The sequence below is a fragment of the Gopherus evgoodei genome, chromosome 1 (genome assembly GCF_007399415.2).
Source record: "Gopherus evgoodei ecotype Sinaloan lineage chromosome 1, rGopEvg1_v1.p, whole genome shotgun sequence".
Taxonomy (NCBI): Eukaryota; Metazoa; Chordata; order Testudines; family Testudinidae; genus Gopherus; species Gopherus evgoodei.
This window is the reverse complement of record NC_044322.1, coordinates 10,578,217-10,597,733: the sequence shown is the minus strand read 5'-3', so window position 1 is coordinate 10,597,733 and position 19,517 is coordinate 10,578,217. Positions and strand designations below refer to the sequence as shown.

The following is a 19,517-nucleotide window of genomic DNA, read 5'->3' as shown; positions in this document are numbered from 1 at the left end:
CCAGAGCAGGAGTATTTGAGTTCAGTCTCCACTATTGCTGCAAGGTTCCAGTTGCCCATGGTGAGCAGCGTATTGATGACAATGCAGAAGTTGCAAGTGGCTTCAGATTTGGCGGGTTACACAGTAAATTCTCTCTCTTGATGTACGGTTCATGGGAGTTTTCCAGTCCCTTGGAAAGCTGACGCTTCTCTGTGGATCAGATTGTGTCTGCCTCCTAGTGGCCATTAGAATCCTCAGGATGCTTGCTAGACCCACTGTATGTGGTCCTTGGGTCCAATCCCACCCCCATATCTTGGGCCAGGACAGAAAACTCCTCTCCTGCTTCAGTCCAGGTGCCTAGGGCTCACCCAGTTCCACTAACACACTATTTGCCCCTCTTTGACTCTCTATCCCAGAGATTGTTCCTCATCATTCACAGGGCCCCACATTTTTCAGGGCCATCACCCACTTCCCAGTCATCAGAAGGGCACAGCTTAAATACCTGTCCCACTAGGCCACAAGGAGTGGTCCTTCCCCTAAGGTGGTCTGACAAGCTTCACACACACTTAGGGGACAAATTCAGGAGGGGTTCCCTGCCTCTCCCCTTGGCTGACATAGCACTCTGCATAGTTTCACTACATTAATGGGTACTCTCCCAACATGCCCAGGTTTTCCACATTGGTAACCTCTTACCAGGAATTCCTAGTCAACCCCAGAGGAATTTCCCCTAGATTGTGAGACTGACTGGGGGAGGAGAGAGGCAATTCTTCTGAACCCTACATCTAGGGCTATCCAGGACCCTCTCCCCTTGAGCATTTCCCCCAGCCTCCCCAGGTTGGGTCAACTCATTCTTCTGACACTTCCCACCTAGCATGCCACTCAGCTCCCTTGGCCTTTGTAGGCCTCTGCTCTCTCCACCACCTCATCACACACCATGGCCAAAAATGCTTTACAGCTTTGGGCTCCCACAGACAGGATCTGCAAAAATTGTTCCAGAACCACCTGGTCCATGGTTCTCTCTACAGAGCACATCTGGCCACAACTGACAGGTAGTGAGGTCCTGCAGTTGCTGGGCTACTAGACACGGATGTGCTTCCCATTGAAATGGCTCAAGCAGGGACAAGTGACAATATGCCTCCAGAGTCAGTCCCAGCCTGTCTAAAATGGCTGATTTTTCTTCAGGACACAAGCCTGATTGCTCATTGCTCTAAGCTCATTATGCTGCCTGGGCCTATCCCATCAGAAAAGGTGCCAATCTGGCCACCCAAGTCAACTCTTTCCAGTCAGAAGCACTGGCCATTTGCTCAAAGATGATGAGGAAAGCCTCAGGGTCACCTTCTAGACCCAACTTCACCAACCCAGGGCCAGTCCTACATGAGCTTCCCTCTCTAGGATCAACAAGATTCCCTGGAGCCCACTTCCAAAGTGCATCAGAAACCACTTCTGTTGCTGGCCCCCTGGGAGAATTGCATGCGGCTGATTCTGCCATTCCTGGTGTTGTTGCTGCACCACCTCCATCAGGCGGAGAACATCCTCCATCTTTTCCCTTTTGCATTTAAAAAAACTTAAGGGGGGGCCCCACCAGACACCCCCGCCCCCAGCCCAGGTGTCACTTCTGCAGCAGTCTTTTCCATAGTAGTTTTTGTTTTCTCTTCTGCTGCCTTGATTTCCTCTGAGTTCCGGAAATCAGTCAGGTGCTCGTGTTCTCCACCCCGTGTAGGGCTGCTGGCCTGTCTTTCCCAGCCTGAGGAGGAGTCACACTATGCCCACAGGCTGTGCAGCCCGTCCATCAGGGCACAGTTTTAATCTTCAACAACAAAAAACCCTCACAAATAAGGCAGGCTGCAGGGACAGTCCTCTCACCTGGCATCTCTTCCCTCTTCTCCAGGGTCTGCTACAGGAGCTAACCACCTTCCTGCAGCCCGCTCCATCTGACATCTCTAAGCTCCCTGGATAAAACGTCTGAGCCCTTCCCAGCTGGGCCTGACAATCCAGCAGGGCTAGCTGGCCCCATGCCCCCTGCTTTTTAAAGGTGCAGACCAGCCTGTTTCTGGGAGATTTCTGCTGGTCAGCCTAGCAATTGGAGCCCATCTCCTGTGTGTTCTATTTACTGATCCAGCTGCATTCTTGCCTTCTAGTCATACCCACGTCCTAGCTGTTAGTTACAAGGAGTCTTTCTGAAATAGATCCGGATATTAAAAATATACTGACAGTGCTCAAAACTACACTCACGTTACAAGCACAGAGTGCTTAGTGATAGTGCTAATGCCTGTGGCTCAACAGTTCCTAGCCTTTAAGGGCAGAAGGCTCCATTGGACCATCTACTCTGACTTCCTGTATTTCACAGATCATAGAATTGTGTCGAGTTACTCACTGTTTGAGACCAACAACCTGTGTTTGGCTAAATCATATCTTGCAGAAAGGCATCCAGTCTTGATCTGAAGACATCAAGAGACTGAGAACCCACCACTTCCCCGGTAGTCTGTTCCAGCGGATAATCACCCTCATGCTTAAAACGTGTTGCCTTATTTCTAATTTGAAGTTCTCTGGCTTCAGCTTCCAGTCATTGGTGGTTCTTATGCTGCTCTCTGCAACATTAAAATAGCCCTTTGGTAACCTGGTATTGGCTCTCCACGTGGTACTTCTACAGCATAATCAAGTCACCACTTGATCTTCTTTTTGATCAGCTAAACCAGCTGAGCTTGTGAAGTCTCTCATTGGTAGGTATTCCCCTCCCCCAGCTTTGGAATTGTTTTTCTGGCTATTTTGGGTAAATAGCACTGACAGGAATATGGAACTGACCTTATCGGTTATAAGTTACCTTTCTCCACAAATTTCAGTAAGGTGCCCAGCGTTTCTGAGTTGACTGTAGTGCTGATGGAGGGTCCCAGACCAACAGCCTTGGAGCCGAACAGGCAATAGCAATGCGAGTCTCTTCCATACCATCCTTCCCCATCCCTCAATCCCAGAGAGAAAGGCTGAGACGAAAGCTCAGCCTCCATACTCCATTCAGCCCTTAGTTTCTCTACCAGCATCCCCAGCGGGGGTGACAAGTAGTGCTCATTGTGGTGGTGGGTTTGTGACGCTTGCCCACTAAGAACTGGGCTGCCACTCACTAGATTCACTTATCAGAGGGGTAGCTGTGTTAGTCTGGATCTGTAAAAGCAGCAAAGAATCCTGTGGCACCCTATAGACTAACAGACGTTTTGGAGCGTGAGCTTTCGTGGGTGAATACCCATTTTGTCACATGCATCCGACAAAGTGGGTATTCACCCACAAAAGCTCGTGCTCCAATACATCTGTTAGTCTATAAGGTGCCACAGGACTCTTTGCTGCTTTTATAGATTCACTTAGTCCTCTGATTAACCATCAGAGGCAGCTCCAGGCACCAGCACGCCAAGCGCGTGCCTGGGGCGGCAAGCCACGGGGGGTGCTCTGCCGGTCGCCGCAAGGGCGGCAGGCAGGTTGCCTTTGGCGGCATGCCTGTGGAGGGTCCACTGGTCCCGAGGCTTTGGCGGACCTCCCACAGGCGTGCCGCTGAATCCGTGGGATCGGGTACCTCCCACAGACAAGCCGCCGAAGGCAGCCTGCCTGCCGTGCTTGGGGCGGCAAAATACCTAGAGCCGCTCCTGTTAGCCCTCAACTTCTAACCACTTCAGATCACTCCTAAATGGCATCCTGAGTGGTAATTAATGTGTGTAAAAGCCCTCTGAGGGCGGTGTATTTATCTTCATTGCATACCTGCACCATTGAATTGTTTTAGGTGACGCATTTCAGTTTTTTTAGCAGTAGGTGGCAGCACCTGTCCAAAGTTACATCAAGTGGCTGGGAGTAGATTCACCAATATTCAAAGTGGAAAACAGATGCAAATTTTTATCCAGGAGGGATGTGAGAAATCTGCGATCCCTTGGGGTCTTTTATAAAAGTCCGGCACTAGTTCAAGCCACAAATTGTTGAACTCAAAGCAGGGATAGCTGGGAGCAGTTCTCTGGCCTGTGGTGGTCAGTGGGGTCCCTTCTGGCCACGGAAAGTGAAGTTAATGGGAATTTGTGAGCACGTTCAGGGAGGGAATTGGAGACTCTTTGTGGAACACAAATAGGATACAGAGTCCTAGACAAACCAGCTTTGGTTCCCCCTTTTTCTGTATGGGGAGCAAAAAACTCTTACATGGTTTTGAATCAAGTTACTCATAGAGTACAGACCATGCCCTCAGCTGGTACAGCCTATAAAGGGCATGCATAAAAGTTACAAATACTTTCTTTACCAAAAAAAATGGAATAGCGCCTGCCCTCACTTCCCTTCTGCATCTGAGGTCAGGGTCCTGGATCCCCCAGGTGGAGGTGATGACAGCACAGTCCCTGCAAGCCGTGGAAGTGGGGAGCAGTATCTGACTGTTGCAGGGGCACTGATAGAATTGTGTTATGATCATACAGCAAGGCAGGTAAAGCAAAGGAGAAACTTCTTGTGATCCGAGCATCTCTGGTCACAATGGGCTTAACATGGTGCGTTTTCAAATATTTTTGGTCATTTTAAAGTCTCCCCTTGCGTTTCTCGCTCACTGATCCAGGATGTTAAATAATGTATTTCAAACAGAGAAGGCAAGATCAGGGGAAGATTCAGATCTGAACTCTGGGGGTATCTGGATTTGGGGTCCTGCTGTTACCCAATATAATAATGGACCTTAGGTCAGACTGGAATCCAAGCATTACCAAGAGTTACTTAGGGGTGGTGGAAAGGCCAGAGCCAGCTTTTATTTTCGAGTGCAGGTCACTTTTTAGAAATTTTAAAATTTGGGTTCAGGCCCTTTCTTGTTTTTTTTACTATGGACAAAAGAAAAAAAAAAGACCTGAATGGTATTTGAGGGTCTTCTTACTGTGCACCTTGTCTACTCACAAGTTTTTTGCACTGGTATAGCTCTGTTGGTTAGGGAGTTGATTTTTCCTGCACAAGAATAGCTCTCCTGGCAGTAAGCACCTTTATACCAATATAATTGTGTTTACACTAGGTGGGGTCGTACCCTTTAACAAGACATCCCTTTTCCAAAATGTTAATCAGGCAGATAAGTGAAATTGCTGCTAGCAGCATCTCAAAGTGTGGTTAGTTTTGAAGAAATTGATCTAAAAATCCCTTCTCTGAATAGCTCAGCTTTCAGGCTCTCAGCTCTCGCTTAGGGTGACCAGACAGCAAATGTGAAAAATTGGGACAGGAGGTGGGGGGTAATAGGAGACTATATAAGAAAAAGACCCAAAAATCGGGACTGTCCCTATAAAATCAGGACATCTGGTCACGCTACTCTCACTATCACTTCACCACTCCTCTAATCAGAGTCTCCCAGCCAAGACAGGACCTTATTTCTCATGTAAAAAACAAGCAGCAAATCCGGTGTTTAACAATCCGATTAATCGTGATCAATTTTTTTATCACAATTTTTTTGAGTTAATCTAGTGAGTTAACTGCAATTAACTGACACTCCTAGTATTATTTACATTCAGAATAAGGAGCCAGTCGCCAGGGCAGGCCAACAGGGATAAACAGTCCAAACCCAGGTCAAGTTTTTATTGGAGGGTAAAAAAAAAGTGCAATAGTTAGTACTGCTTCTCTTCCTGTTTTAGTTTCACACATCTCTGCAACTTTCCATTTCCACATACAAGCACAAGTCCCCACCTTCCATGAGAATAGCTTCGCTTGCAGTATTTCCAGTGCCACCGAAATGAGGAAGCTTCGAAAGTCCCACGGAAAAACCTGCTGCCAGACAACTTCCACACCAATGTGATTTAGGAGGTACCTTATCTTCTCCCAGCCCTCGCACATTGCAGAGGGCCTCTCTGAAAACATCCCCTCAATGTGCAGCAGCTGTCAAAAAAGTGAACAGAATGTTGGGAATCATTAAGAAAGGGATAGATAATGAGAAAGAAAATATCATATTGCCTCTATATAAGTCCATGGCATGCTCACATCTTGAATACTGCGTGCAGATGTGGTTGCCCCATCTCAAAACAGATATATTGGAATTGGAAAAGGTTCATAAAAAGACAACAAAAATGATTAGGGGTATGGAAACAGCTTCCATATGAGGAGAGATTAATAAGACTGGGAGTTTTCCGTTTGGAAAAGAGATGACTAAGGAGAGATATGATTGAGGTCTAGAAAATCATGACTGGTGTGGAGAAAGTAAATAAGGAAGTGTTATTTACTCATTCTCATAATACATGAACTAGAGTTCATCAAATGAAATTAATAGGCAGCAGGTTTAAAACAAACAAAAGGAAGTATTTTTTTACACAATACGCAGTCAACCTGTGGAACTCCTTGCCAGAGGATATTGTGAATGATAAGACTATAACAGGGTTCAAAAAAGAACTAGATAAGTTAATGGAGAATAGGTCTATCAATGACTATTAGCCAGGATGAGCAGGGATGGAGTCCCTAGCCTCTGTTTGTCAGAAGCTGGGAATGGGTGACGGAATGGATCACTTGATGATTACCTGTTCTGCTAATTCCCTCTGAGGCACCTGGCATTGGCTATTGTCGGTAGACAGGATATTGGGCTAGATGGACCTTTGTCTGACCCAGTATGGTTGTTCTTATGTTCTCAATCCTTCTGGAGACAGGCTGAAAAAGCCTTTCAGTGGAATGGCTCCAGTTGCTGTAGACAGCGTGCAAATAAATGCCTTTCCTTGGGAGTAGAGAATCGAGACAGCATAAGAATGAGGAGGCTGAAGTTTATCTAAACAGGAAGGTAATATCACAGTTATCTAAATAAATCTGTCTCATCCCCATAGTTCCCACAAAAACACTTTACCAGGTTTCATGTAAAGCATACCTGAGTTGTTGCTGGGTGTCTCTCATCCAAGTACCAAATCCTGCTTAGTCCAAGGTAGTACTCCTGTGGGCTAAATTCGGACAACTAGGGAAGGTAGTTATAGCAGACACATGCCTGCCGACAGCAATTCCAGGCCCCAGGGCAGAATAGTCAATAGGCCCCTGCTGGTGACCAGTGAGTGGCCGGCAGCACTGCTGGGTGTGCTTCCCTCACAGCTAGGGCTTCCCCATGCCCGCCTGGCTGCCTTTGCTGCCGCTGGTACCACCCTGCACACACCTAGGAGCATAGGTGCCAGATTTCCCCAGGGGTGCTTGATTCCCCCCCCTCTGTCCTAGGCCTCTTCCCCCAATGCCTCACCTCTTCCCACCCGTTCCGCCCCCTCCCCTGAGGGCGCCCCATATACAACTGGTGCCTCCCCATAGTGGGAGAGGCATGATCTAAAGGGCAGGTCACACGTGTCATCCCCCCACCCAGCCCAGGGCCACCACACTCCTCCCACTCCATGTTACCGGGGGGGGGGAAGGCACTGTCCTCCCACTGCACCTGCCCCTCAAGCCAGTTCTGCCACTGTCCCTGGTGGGCAGGAGCCCAGGTAGGGAGCAGCTTTTAACACCAGCCTCTCCCAGTCACTGCTCTGCAGCACTGCCCAGCAACTGTCTGAAAGAACCTAGCTGGGAAGGAGGCCATTCCATACCCCGAATCATTTTTGTTGACCTTTTATGAACCTTTTTCAATTCCAGTATATCTTTTTTGAGAGGGGGCGATCACATCTGCACATAGTATTCAAGATGTGGGCATGCCATGGATTTATATAGAGGCAATATGATATTTTCTGTCTCATTATCTGCCCCTTTCTTAATGATTCCCAACATTCTGGTTGCTTTTTTGACTGCTGCTGCACATTGAGGGGATGTTTTCAGAGAGGCCCTCAGTAATGTGCGAGGGCCGGGAGAAGATAAGGTACTTCCTAAATCACATCAGTGTGGAGGTTGTCTGGCAGCAGGCGTTTCTATGAGACTTTCGAAGCTTCCTCATTTCGGTGGCACTGGAAATACTGCAAGCGTAGCTGTTCTCATGGAAGGTGGGGACTTGTGCTTGTATGTGGATGTGACAGTCCAACACACACACACACACACACACACACAGGGCCACAGGGAGCCTGGGGGGAAGGTCCTTGGACCAGGGAAGGGGGCAACAGTTGGGACAGGGCAGGTGCCACACACACACACACACCCCTCCCTGCCTCCCCCGGGGATTTCCTGGCTGCCCACAGACAAAGCCCACCCCCCATCACTGCGGAGGCTGCCCTGGGACCAACCAGCGCAGTAGCTGCCCCACTCCCAAACAAAGTGGGGATATTGGGGGGGATCTCAGCCCAGGGCTCCCCAGCTTCGGCTCGAGCCCAGACCGGGTGCTCCTCCCCTCACTTGGCACTTACCGGCTCTGCCTCGCGCCCAGCGCTTCCCGCCTTAGCAGGCCCCGGAAGTGACGCACCCGCTGTACGCCAGACGGGGAGCGAGAGATGGAGACACGTGTGATTCTGGCCATTAGGGCGATTGGAGCATGCGGCTATGAAGCAGGGCCCTCCTCAGGCAGGGGGTGAACCCAGCAGCCCCACCCTGCTGCTTGCCTGCGGGCCACACAGTGAGCCCACGGCAGCCGCATGTTGTGCAGCCCTGGTCTAGCCCTTTTGCCAAGGCTTACCATAAAAGTTAACTCCACTCCTTGGCTTCCCAGTGTCTTTTGGCCTCTGCCAGCAGCTCCCTTCTTGGGAGAAGATCCCAAGACACACTCTCCTCTAGACCTCCCGCCTCCCTTCTACTGCCCTGAAATCCTTCATTAGCACTGCCATCCCAGCTCCTCCCCACTGGGCCTGGCCCACCCCCAGATGCCCAAACTGCTCTCTGGCTCCAGTAACTCTCTGCCAGTGTGGGGTATACACCATTGTAGTCCAGTAAAGGGGAGGGAGGTATATAAATACCTTTACAAGTATATCTACATAGAATCATTTCCTTTCCATGATCGCTGCTCAACTGGACTGCACACTTTTTGGTCTTAAAAGCTAGGGTTGGTATTAATGTAAACAATACAACTTCCCAGGGCTACCCCCAATATCAGCGAAAGTCTGACTGTGCTATTACCTTCTATCCTCACCCCCAGTTCTAGGTATCTCTAATGCAGGGGAAGTCAGCAGATGGAATGTGGGCCAAATCTGGACCGCCAGACACTTTTGAACCAGACCCCCACAATCTTTTTATTTACTAATTATTATTTTTGCATTATTTTCTCTGGAGTCTGGACCCTGACTACACCTTCATCAAGAAATTTGGACCTTGACAAAAAATAATTGACTACCCCTGCAATGGTTGAGACCCGCAGAGGCATTTTTACTATGTCTTCAGAATTGCATACTTAGGGCCTGGAGGAACCAGCTCGGCATTTTCAAAGGAGGTGGACATTTGAGGTTTTTAGCCTTGAAGCAAGGTGGAGGCTCCCTTTTCGTTAAGACTTTGTTTCATGGCTCAGAACTAAGGTACTGGCTTTTCTCATTCCTTTCCTGGCACGGTGGAGTGGAAGGTTGAGTGGAAGGAGGTTAATATTGCTGCTCATATGGACAGCTGCAAACTGATTTATCCTAATATTGTTACATTGGACATAAGTTGTTAATAGGGAGAGTTTCAAAAACAGTTAATAAATTTAGGAGCACAAGTCCCTTTCTGGCCACTAAAAAGATCTCTTTCTAATACAGTAATTTTAATGCTATTTGTTTAAAAAAAAAATTACACTGAACTCAAATCAATGGAATGCCAAACCTTTTGTCCCTGCTGAATTCCATATCCAAGCTCAGATTCCTGTTCTGTGCTTTTAAAACAGAGGCACGTATCCTTAAATATTAAAGAGCATTGACAAAATCATTCTTTCAGATGACTGATTTATCTAGCTCAGTGCCATATAAAAACAGGAAAACATTACAAAAAATCTTATTTAAAACAAAATTCTTTAATAATGTTAACTATAAAGACAATTAGTACTTGAATGCAGCATGGATAATAGATTAAATACATTATTACTTAAATATCTCAAAGCTGATGTGTTTTGCAAAACAAAAAAAGGGTTGACGCACATACGCCCAGGGTTAGTTGCCAGTTGTTTCCATATGAAGATTGAGTGCAGTATATCAAAATATTTACTAAACATTTCTTAGTACAACTGCTATTACACATAGTCAACACCTATTTATATATTTTTGGGCACAGTGAATTAATCTGCAACAACATCTTGAATTGGAAAACAAAGATTATGCTAAAACAAATAGTGTTGATGTTAGAAAGTTTGGTCATATAACACATTGGCTATTCCATGTCCATAGACAGGTTATCTTCTAAACGGTAAACAATGCATTATCAGTGCATTAAACTGGGTTCCACAGAGTCAACATCAATTTGACAGAACATGAGACAAGCAGTAACCAACTCACTCTGCAAAGTAACTGTCGCTTATGCACCTAGAATCTCCCTTCTCTCAGCCCCGGGAGCAATACTGTGCATGGTCAAACACTGGAGTAAAATTCTGTTGCAAGACACTGACTGAGGCCTCAATTCGGCAAAGCATTTAAGCCAGTGGTCCCCAACCTTTTTTGTCTGGCAGGAGCCAGATGAGCCATGGAGGACCGTGGCGGCACACGAACATCCGCCGAAATTCCGCCAAGTGGCAACGTCAATAGGTGTTGCCGCCGAAAAGTAGCGTCATCCAGAGGTGTTGCTGCCAAAAATCAGCAGCAACGTCTCTGGATGATGCAGTTTGTCGGCGGTATTTTGGCGGATGCTCATCCACAGGCCAGTATGCGGGAGCACTTAGATGCCACGGTGGCACCTTGGCACACACGGGCACCACATTGGGGATCCCTGATTTAAGCACATGCAAAAGTCTATTCCTAATCAGCACAGCATTTAAGCACATCCTTAAGTCTGATTCAGTGGGACTTCGTGTGCTTCGAAGTTTTGTAAAAGAGGGATGGACTTAAGCATAATTTTAAGAATGGTCTTAAGTGCTTTGTTTAACTAGGGCCAGATTCATGACATGCCAGATAATCAAATGGGTCATTAAACTTTCACTTGCAAAATCTCATCAATGCATTCTCAAGATAGGTAACTACCTGATTTGTGCTTAACAGTTGTGGGATTCTGTGTGCAAAAAATGTGCAGGTGCCGATTTAGAGGCCTGTACAAATTTGACTCAGTTCAGTTTGTGACTGAACTACTCCATTGCAAAACGGTAATTACAGATTTGTAATTGAAAGTAGTTAAATGCTTCCATCAAGTGAAAACAGAGATTTTCAGAGCCAGCTAGAGGATTTGGGCCCCAGTTCTATAACTGATAGCCTGCCAACGCTGGTGTCTGCCTGGAACTCCCAAGAAGCCAATGAGACTCTCCATGGGAGCAGCAGTCCACCCAGGTGTTGTCAAACGGCAGGTTCAGGAGTGAATTAGCCACAGAACTCTCATTGAAATAAATGGGGGCTGTATGGTTAAGTCCCCTGGTTGGCTTCAAAATCTCAACTGATTCATAGTACGATAATGAGATGGATGGAAATTATGCTTATTGTGCTAGTTGAGGAATATGGCAGAAAAAGGCTGGATAATGCAGTACTGCATATTTCTGGAGATCCACTAAAAAACACCATTTGAATTCTGCATAATAGGATTTTTTGTTTGTAATAGCTAAATAATCATGTAACAAAACCCACCACGCTTTGGGATCTTGCCCACACTATCAAAAAACAAAACAATATAATTTCATGCTCAGAGAACATGGTGACTGAGAAAAATCAGGCACTTAGCAGCATCAGCTAATTGTATGTAGTTTTGTATGCTCAATGACAAAAAATGCTTTCAAATGTAACTCTGTATTACATTATCAGATTTTCAAAAGCAAAGAAAGTAGAGAACATCCCTGACATGCAAGAAACATTTTTGTTCATGTACAGAATAATCCATTCTATATTCCATCCATGTAAATGTACACTGTACTATCCAATATATTGCATAAAATATTCTGCCTACAATACCTCTATAGCAAATAATTCAAAATCAATATTAAAAGTTAAGCATATAGGCTTCAAAACATTCAAGCCTATTACACACAGGTGTCTAAAGTGCAGTGATCAGGAAAAGTGACAAACTGATGCTACAGGATTCTCTGTTTCTTCTCTCGTTGACTCCAGTGAAGATTTACTATGTTCTCTTGCCTTCCATCAGTAAATGTTTCTTCAGTTAGAATTTTTCTTCTACAGCTTTACTGGTTTTGGAGCGTTAACCAAAACTGTACATTTAAACCCTGGTCCTGCAATTTACACAATGCAGGTGCAGCCCCACTAAAATCAAGAGATTGCTTCATCTGCATATTGTCAATTGTAAGATCAGGCCTTAATGTTTGCAAAATAAATAAGGTCTGACTCTCAGAACCACCAAGCTGTTGAGGAAAAGAGTGTCCTGACTTAGTCACTTCCTGAGCAATCACTATAATTTAAGAAAAAAATCATCCAGTATGAGGTGTTCCTCCTGGCCATTCATCTTCTGCCATCAGATGCCAAAAATATGATATAAATTGATTTTAAAATTACTAATAGATAAAATGCATGTAATAAACATTAGCGATTGCTGCGCAACTGCTGAATCCACAGTAAACAAGGTAGGTAGGTGTCAAAAACACTGAGGGTAGTGGAAATTGCTGGGGTGCCTAGTGTGTTTGAAAGTCAAGCCACTTGTTAAGGTGCCTAAATATGGAGTAGGTTTAGGCTTGTATTTTTGAGAATCTTGGCTGTTAGCATTAGCCTCCCCACTTTTAATTTTATGTCTGATAAATGTAACTAGCTGTTGGGAACTAGATGTTGCAAGCAAGCAAATCCAAATAAAAAGAAAAAAAATCAAGTAGCTTTGAACTTCTCCTTTAACTTAACTCCTGCCAAGGACTGAATACATTAGTATATGTTAAGCCACCTAAAGGTAATATAAATGCACAGATATGTGGGCAAGCAGGTTTAAATTCCGATATCTAGAATTAAGGCCTTGAACCTGGGGTCTTTCTGTTCATAACACCCACTAAAAAAGTCAAATCTGAGTGTAGATGAATAGGATCAAGTGTATAACCAGAAAGCCTCTGGCAGGTATCTAACAAGTCCACTTACCTAGAGTGAATATATTCAGCCATAGATTAGTTCAATACTTTGCAACCCTGCTAGTGTTGCAAGGTCTGAGTTAGGCTACTTGTCATTATCTCTGCATCCTTAAATTAAGGGCACTGATAGTGTGCAATATACATGATAGAGGTAGATGTGCAAGTGATAATTTTATTGCATAGTCCAAATTCTAACTCTATGGTGCTTTTAAAATGACCAGTTTGTTCTTAACACTTGCTGGTCGTGCATCTCCTGGTGTTAGAACTGTAAGAAGAAACAACATTTTCTCTTCCATAAGGAAGAGTTCTGGAGATAACTAATACTGTTAGCCAACTTGAATTTTTGCTTTCAAGTAAGATGTAGGTGAGATTCCTCCTTGCTGGTAGGTCTGAATCTTCCACATCCTATACTTGTTGCAAAAGCACTTTTCATTGTTGAGCTGCATCTGAAAAATCCTGACTCCTGATGTATGGATGAAAGCGTGGCGTTGATTTTTATTGTCAGAGGTTAAATGTCCTAATGTCCCTAAGGCAGAGGTTCTCAGACCGTGATCTGTGAAACACATGCCGATGGTCCACTGGGGAATTGATTGGTCACATGGTAAAGGCCCTCCTGGTTTTTCATAGATCTTTTTAAGGTCAGAAGTGACCAGTATGATCATCTAACCTGATCTCTAGCATGACATAGGCCACAGAGTTAAAGTTTCCAACCTTTAAATTGCATCAAAATACACGTGCTACTTTGCAAATGTTACTTTTCCATGGACGTAACAGCCAGAGATGTAGTGAGCCCACAAATGGGAAGGGAAGATGGTCCATGTGACAGTCTTGTCAGCTGTAGCCCACTCTAAAAGTTTGAGATCTGCTGCTCTATGGATGTGTCTACACTTCAGGTGCTACAGCAACACAAGTACAGCACTGCAGCTGTGCTGCTGTACTGCCATAGTGTAGATGCTGCAGCGACAGAAGAGGTTTTTCCATCACTGCAGTAAATCCACCACCCCTTTGAGAGGCAGGTCAATCTAGCGGTGTCTATACTGGGGCTTAGGTTGGCTTAACTACATCTCTCAGGGTGAGAGTTTTTCACACCCCTGTGTGATGTAGCTAAGTTTTAGGTGTACACCAGGTTTCAGAAAATAAATACCTCTTTGACCTGCTTGGTCTCACAAGGAATATAAACAAGGAGCAATGTAACAGATACACACACGTTCTTTACACGGTAGTTTGGTACATCTATTTTTCAAGCAACTGAACAAGGCCGTCTAGGTGTCATGTCTGAAATAAGAATATAAAGTTTATTCTGTCCTGACATTTTCAATAGGACTTACAATTTGTAAGGTAGTGCTTCCCAACACATCCATCACTTTAGATGACTATTTGTAGTTAGAGGCTTACACATCTCAATTACATTCTGTATGTAGTGGCAATGTCTTGAAGAGAGGCTCTTGGGGAAAAGTGTGTGTTTTGGCTACTTAAAGTGAAAGAATAAGTCACCTTGCAAAATATTAAGCTAAAAACAGAAACCTCAAAACTGTTTTTACATTTTTGAGCAAAAAAAAAAAAAAATCAAACAGAAGCAAACCGACAAGACATGTTAACACTTATTTGACATCCCGACAAATGAATTTTACATGATCTGAAAAGGAATGTGCTCCCTTGCTTCTCACAAGCATATAGGCATCTTACACAAGCACAGACATCTCTTCATCGGGAAATTGGCTTTCAGCACATGGCAGTGACTGCACATACACAGGTAAGTCCTGAAAATACATAACCCCCCTGACTCTGCAATAAGAATAAGGCCATTGGGAAAAAAAAAGTTTTAAAAATATTATTAAGTAGCCAGGAGGCCATCAGTGACTGCTGATATGTTCTGCATGCTGCAGATATAAAGCAGAACTGCTGCAATGGGATGGTGCTTCTGGCCCTAACCTCAGCAAAGCATGAGCTCGACTCCCATTTGTGGCAGAGGTGACTAAAAAGATCCAGAAGTCCTGCTCCTCAAGGGCAGGGCACAGGCTTGCTTTGGGGCATTTGGGGTGGGGGGAAGAGGCACCCTCTTTAGCTGTATTTTGGAAACCGACTGCAAAGCTCTTCTTAGAAACTATTTTTTCCAGATAATTAAGGCGCCCAATTCAGGAAAGCCCATGCTTAATTCCCATTGACTTCAATGGGACTAAACACGCTTCCTGGATAGAGATGGGTTCCTGACTAGTGACTTTAGCTCTGTTTAAGTTGCAGATCTATCTGATAATGTTTACCCAGACTGCAAGCTAGCTGTCAACTGCTAGTCAAACCACCATTTAAAGATTAACATACTGATAGTGGTACTATAGAAGGCCTCTAAAGTGTGTGGGTAAATTGCAAACACAAAGGAAAAGATAATTTTGGTTAGTACTGATTGTACATTACAGGATCTAGTCTTATCTTTGAAGAGGTAAAACAAAAACAAAAAAAGTTACATGGCCAAGACGTTGTAGATCTTTGAAGCAGCTTTATGGGTGCCCTAGCCCCACGCCACCCCTTCCCTCAAGGCCACAAACCCGCTCCTCCCCCTCTCTCCCAGAGTGTCCTGCATGCCGCAGGACAGCCGATCTGTGGCGGGCAGAAGGCATTGGGAAGGAGGGGGAGGAGTTGATCAGCAGGGTTGCTGGCAAGGAGTGGGGAGAGCTGGCTGCCCATTTTTTCCATGAGTGCTCCAGCCCTGGACACCCATGAAGTCAGCACCAATGATCACAGCTACTGCCACTCATTGAGGGTGGTTTAATTATGACGACGGGCGAGCTCTCTCCCATTGCCATAGAGCGGCTGCACGGGAGCCCTTAGTGTGGTGCAGCTGCATTGGTACAGCAGTACCGCTGTAAGGTCTCTAGCGTAGACATCGCCTCAGAGTGCTGTCAATTCTGCTGAGGAGACCAAAAAAAGGCCCGGTTTTTGTAAGAACTGAGCACCCTTCACTCCAGCTGAAGTCAGTCGGAGTGAAGGATACTTAGCACCTCTGAAAATCCGGTGAATATTTGTAAGATTGTAAAATATGGGTGGGAAAGCACGAGAATTTAAACCTAGACCAAGACGGATATAAACAAGCATTTAAATGAAGTGGCTGTGAATCTGTGAGCATGAATGATCTGCAAAATGAAAGCAGGGTTAGGAAAGGGTGTTCAGTACTTGCTAGGGATATTCAGAATGACCAGGAATGGCCTCCTGGATTCTCACACAAGTTAGAAGGACTTGAAACAGTTGTTAAGTTTCCTCACATAGCAAGAACGTCTAAGTGAGTATAAATCCTTTTTTAAAGGGTCCTTGAGCCATTTCATTGGTGCGCCCTATCCCCAGGCACTGCTGGAAAACGCTCCCAATGGGTCCTGCATCCTCAAAAGAAAATGGAAGCCTGACCTAATTATATACAATCTCTCTACGCGTCCCACTCCCTTGACTTACTGCAAACAGCAACATATAAGCATGGTAAAAGAGAGCCCTAACTAATTACATACCTCACTAAACTGTATAAAGGTGCAAGCTTGAATTAGTTCAGAAGGATGCAATTCACGACAGGCCCCCTGGATGCTTAGACTGGCCATCACTTGGCCAACGTCTTCATAATTCAGTTACTAATATTAGTTTAACCACAGAGCAGACAGACAACTGAATGAAAACATATGCAACCCATTTCAAAAAATGGTAAGGTTTCTGTGACCAGCACAAAATATTAGCCCAGTATCTTCAGCTATACAACATATACACAAAAAATATTGTGTCTTAATTTTGTTTTAACACCTTAACAATAAAACTGTTCTAAACATTATTCCCATAATGTGCCGACTCTTCACTCTGTGTTGTGTCTGGCAATACCAGTAATACAGAGAAATCTATTTCCTGCTACACAACCCTTGAGCTGATGCATAATTTTGCCACATCAGTGTCAACAACTGTGGAATTTCTTTATTCAGCCAGTGGTCACACTTGGTAGGTTGGAGCTCGCGCAGTCAGTGCTTCTTGGGCGGTTCCACAAGGAGAATAGGCCATATTCCAAAAACAAACTGAAAAGAAAAGGGGGAAACAAGATTTGCTTGCAATATAGCTTCTCAGAACAGAAATACAGTTCACTTGTTCTCAGTTTCTTGGAATTAATACACAGAACACAATGTAAAAATAAAGCCAGAAACAGGAAGACCTGGCCAATGAAGCGTGCTTAAGTGTAAGCCAACTGAATGGCCCACTTCAACACTGCATCAGTAAGTACAAAATGTTTGACAACTTACCTTCACCTTTGGCCTGTACTTCAGGAAAAGTGTCCTTGTGTATAAGCTAGGGGGAGAAATCCAATGAGCATTTAACAACCAAAGTGCCGTAAGTCGAGGTACACAGCTACACTTCAGGCTTTGTCCAGAGCAAGTGCAACACTGATGACAGGAGTGATTCCCATGATTTCCTGACTGTACCAGGAGCACTTCTGTGATCACAGCTCAGCCTCAGCTTGTTCTGCCTGGGTTTACCTGGCACAAATGGAGGACTAGTCACAGAGCCCTGTTTTACTGGCTGTCACACAGCAGCAAGTGAGCTGTGTCTCCCCATCCCCACCCTTAAGGAAAGGGAGAGAGGAAGCCGGAAGAGCATTCCCTCCACCACAGGGGAAACAGCAATCAGGCACTTGTCCCTCCCTAGCCTGGAGAGGTGGGAGAGCAAACTCCCTGAGTAGCCAGGGTGCTGAGCAAAGCTGCATGTTTTTACACTTGTGCTCATGCACCATGTCCTCCCACTGTGTCTGCATCACCTGTGGGTTTTGTTTAGTTTTACAGACATTTACTTCAGGGAAGGAGGCATAGTCTGCATCTTCAGAAACCATGCTGGGTTATGTATGCCAGTCACATGCGCCCTTAGCATTTCTACAACATCGAAACTAGAACATTAGCTAATGGAAGGTTGCACGGTCTAGTTCCTGGAGCAGGTTTCTGGGTCAGGTGAAAAGGGGGTCATTAAATACTCTGCCACTGACGTTGGGCAAATCTCTTAGGAAACCTGAGGCACGGAAGCGCCTGAGCAACTCACTAAAAGAACTCAGGAGTTCCTAGCTCCTACCCTGATGCTTAATCCACTGGACTCCACTGCTTTATAACGATCGTGGTAGACATCTACAAATATCTGAAGCTTGTAAACAGCAAAGGGTGATGGGGACTATTTATCATGGCACGAAAGTATATAAACTACTGTAGAAGGAGAAGATGAAATTAACCAAAATTGGCTCAATATTAGAAAAAGCTCTTACACTGAGAGCTCAGACTATGGAATAATTCGATAACAGCCCTGCCACTTCAGACTAGAGAAACCCTAGGAAAATGATACTATAGGGAGATCACTTAAGCATATCTAGAAAAACACCCTCGGGCTAATGCACGCAAAATCATTCCCTCCCCCGCCCCCATTTACAGCACTTTAAATCTAGTCTACAGTATTTAAACTGTCTGCATTAGTTTGCTTTCTGTGAGGAACTTTCTATATCTAGGTGTACTCAAGCTATTAAAATTCATATACTAGCTGGAATACCTCTTAAAAATATTTATTTTATGATTAGGGCCCTACCAGTTTCATGGCTGTGAAAAATGCCTCACAGACTGTGAAATAGGCCCTTCCCTGTGAAATCCCATGTCCCCTGGTTCTTAGGAGCGCCCCAGCAAAGGGGCTGGGCTGGGGAGGGACAGGACTTGTCCATCCCCTGCACAGCTGATTTGGGGGATGAGGGAGGAGAGACCAGACCCAACTCCACTTCCAGGAATGTCCTGTGGCTGCAGGAAGCTCTGCAGTTGCTGCCTTCAGTGTCCACCTCAGAAGGCAGCAGAGACGGTGGCAATCCAATGACTCCCCTACAACATGTTTGCAGACCCCTCCACTATCAGGATCCTCACAATTCCCTTTTGGGTCGGGATCCCATGGTTACGATACCATGAAATTTCAGATGTAAACATCTGAAAATGTGAAATTTACCAATTTTCAAAACTATAGCCGTGAAATTGACCATAACGGACTGTGAATTTGGTAGGGCCCTATTTATGGTTCAGAGGAGAGACAAAGCCATTCTGATGACACGCTGCAAATGAGCAACAAAAATATTTTACTTTCCAGCCTAAACCCCGTTCTAATTCTGATCTACAATAGACAGCCGTAAATAAAGAGCCAAAAGTGATTGGAAAATTTGAAAAGCACCTCCCGTGACCATGAATTCAGCACCATTCTTGCGAATACTTATGCTCATGCTCAACTTTAGTCCCATGAGTAGCCCCACTGAAATCAGAGGTGCCTGGACATCAATGTAGTATTCTAGATGAAGACAGCACCATTGTCTCCCTGCTCCATGAGATATCTGCACCAGTTTTCAGCAGTGGTAGTGCTCATAGGAAGTTAAACACGGGGTGTAAGTGTTTGCAGAATTGCAACCCGAAGGAATACAAACATTTAAGTTAACATCTTATGTTTGAAAAATAAAGCAATACAACCTCAAGTGCATTGGCATTTTCACTGCTGGACAGTGAAAAACCACAAG

At 45.1% G+C, this 19,517-nt stretch overlaps 1 protein-coding gene across 4 annotated transcripts in view; it reads right to left on the bottom strand.

Moving 5' to 3' along the window:
- Positions 1-9,783: 9,783 nt before the first annotated feature.
- ACER3 (alkaline ceramidase 3) overlaps positions 9,784-19,517 on the bottom strand; it is an 80,037-nt gene continuing 70,303 nt past the window's right edge. For 3 of the 4 annotated variants that reach the window (XM_030557810.1, XM_030557829.1, XM_030557838.1), the window contains exons 10-11: positions 17,242-17,287; positions 9,784-17,019 (exon numbers count right to left, since the gene is read on the bottom strand). In XM_030557810.1, the coding sequence (XP_030413670.1) occupies positions 16,966-17,019; positions 17,242-17,287 (100 nt within the window). In that variant the 3' untranslated portion in view covers positions 9,784-16,965. The other variant, XM_030557819.1, reaches the window with a different exon arrangement.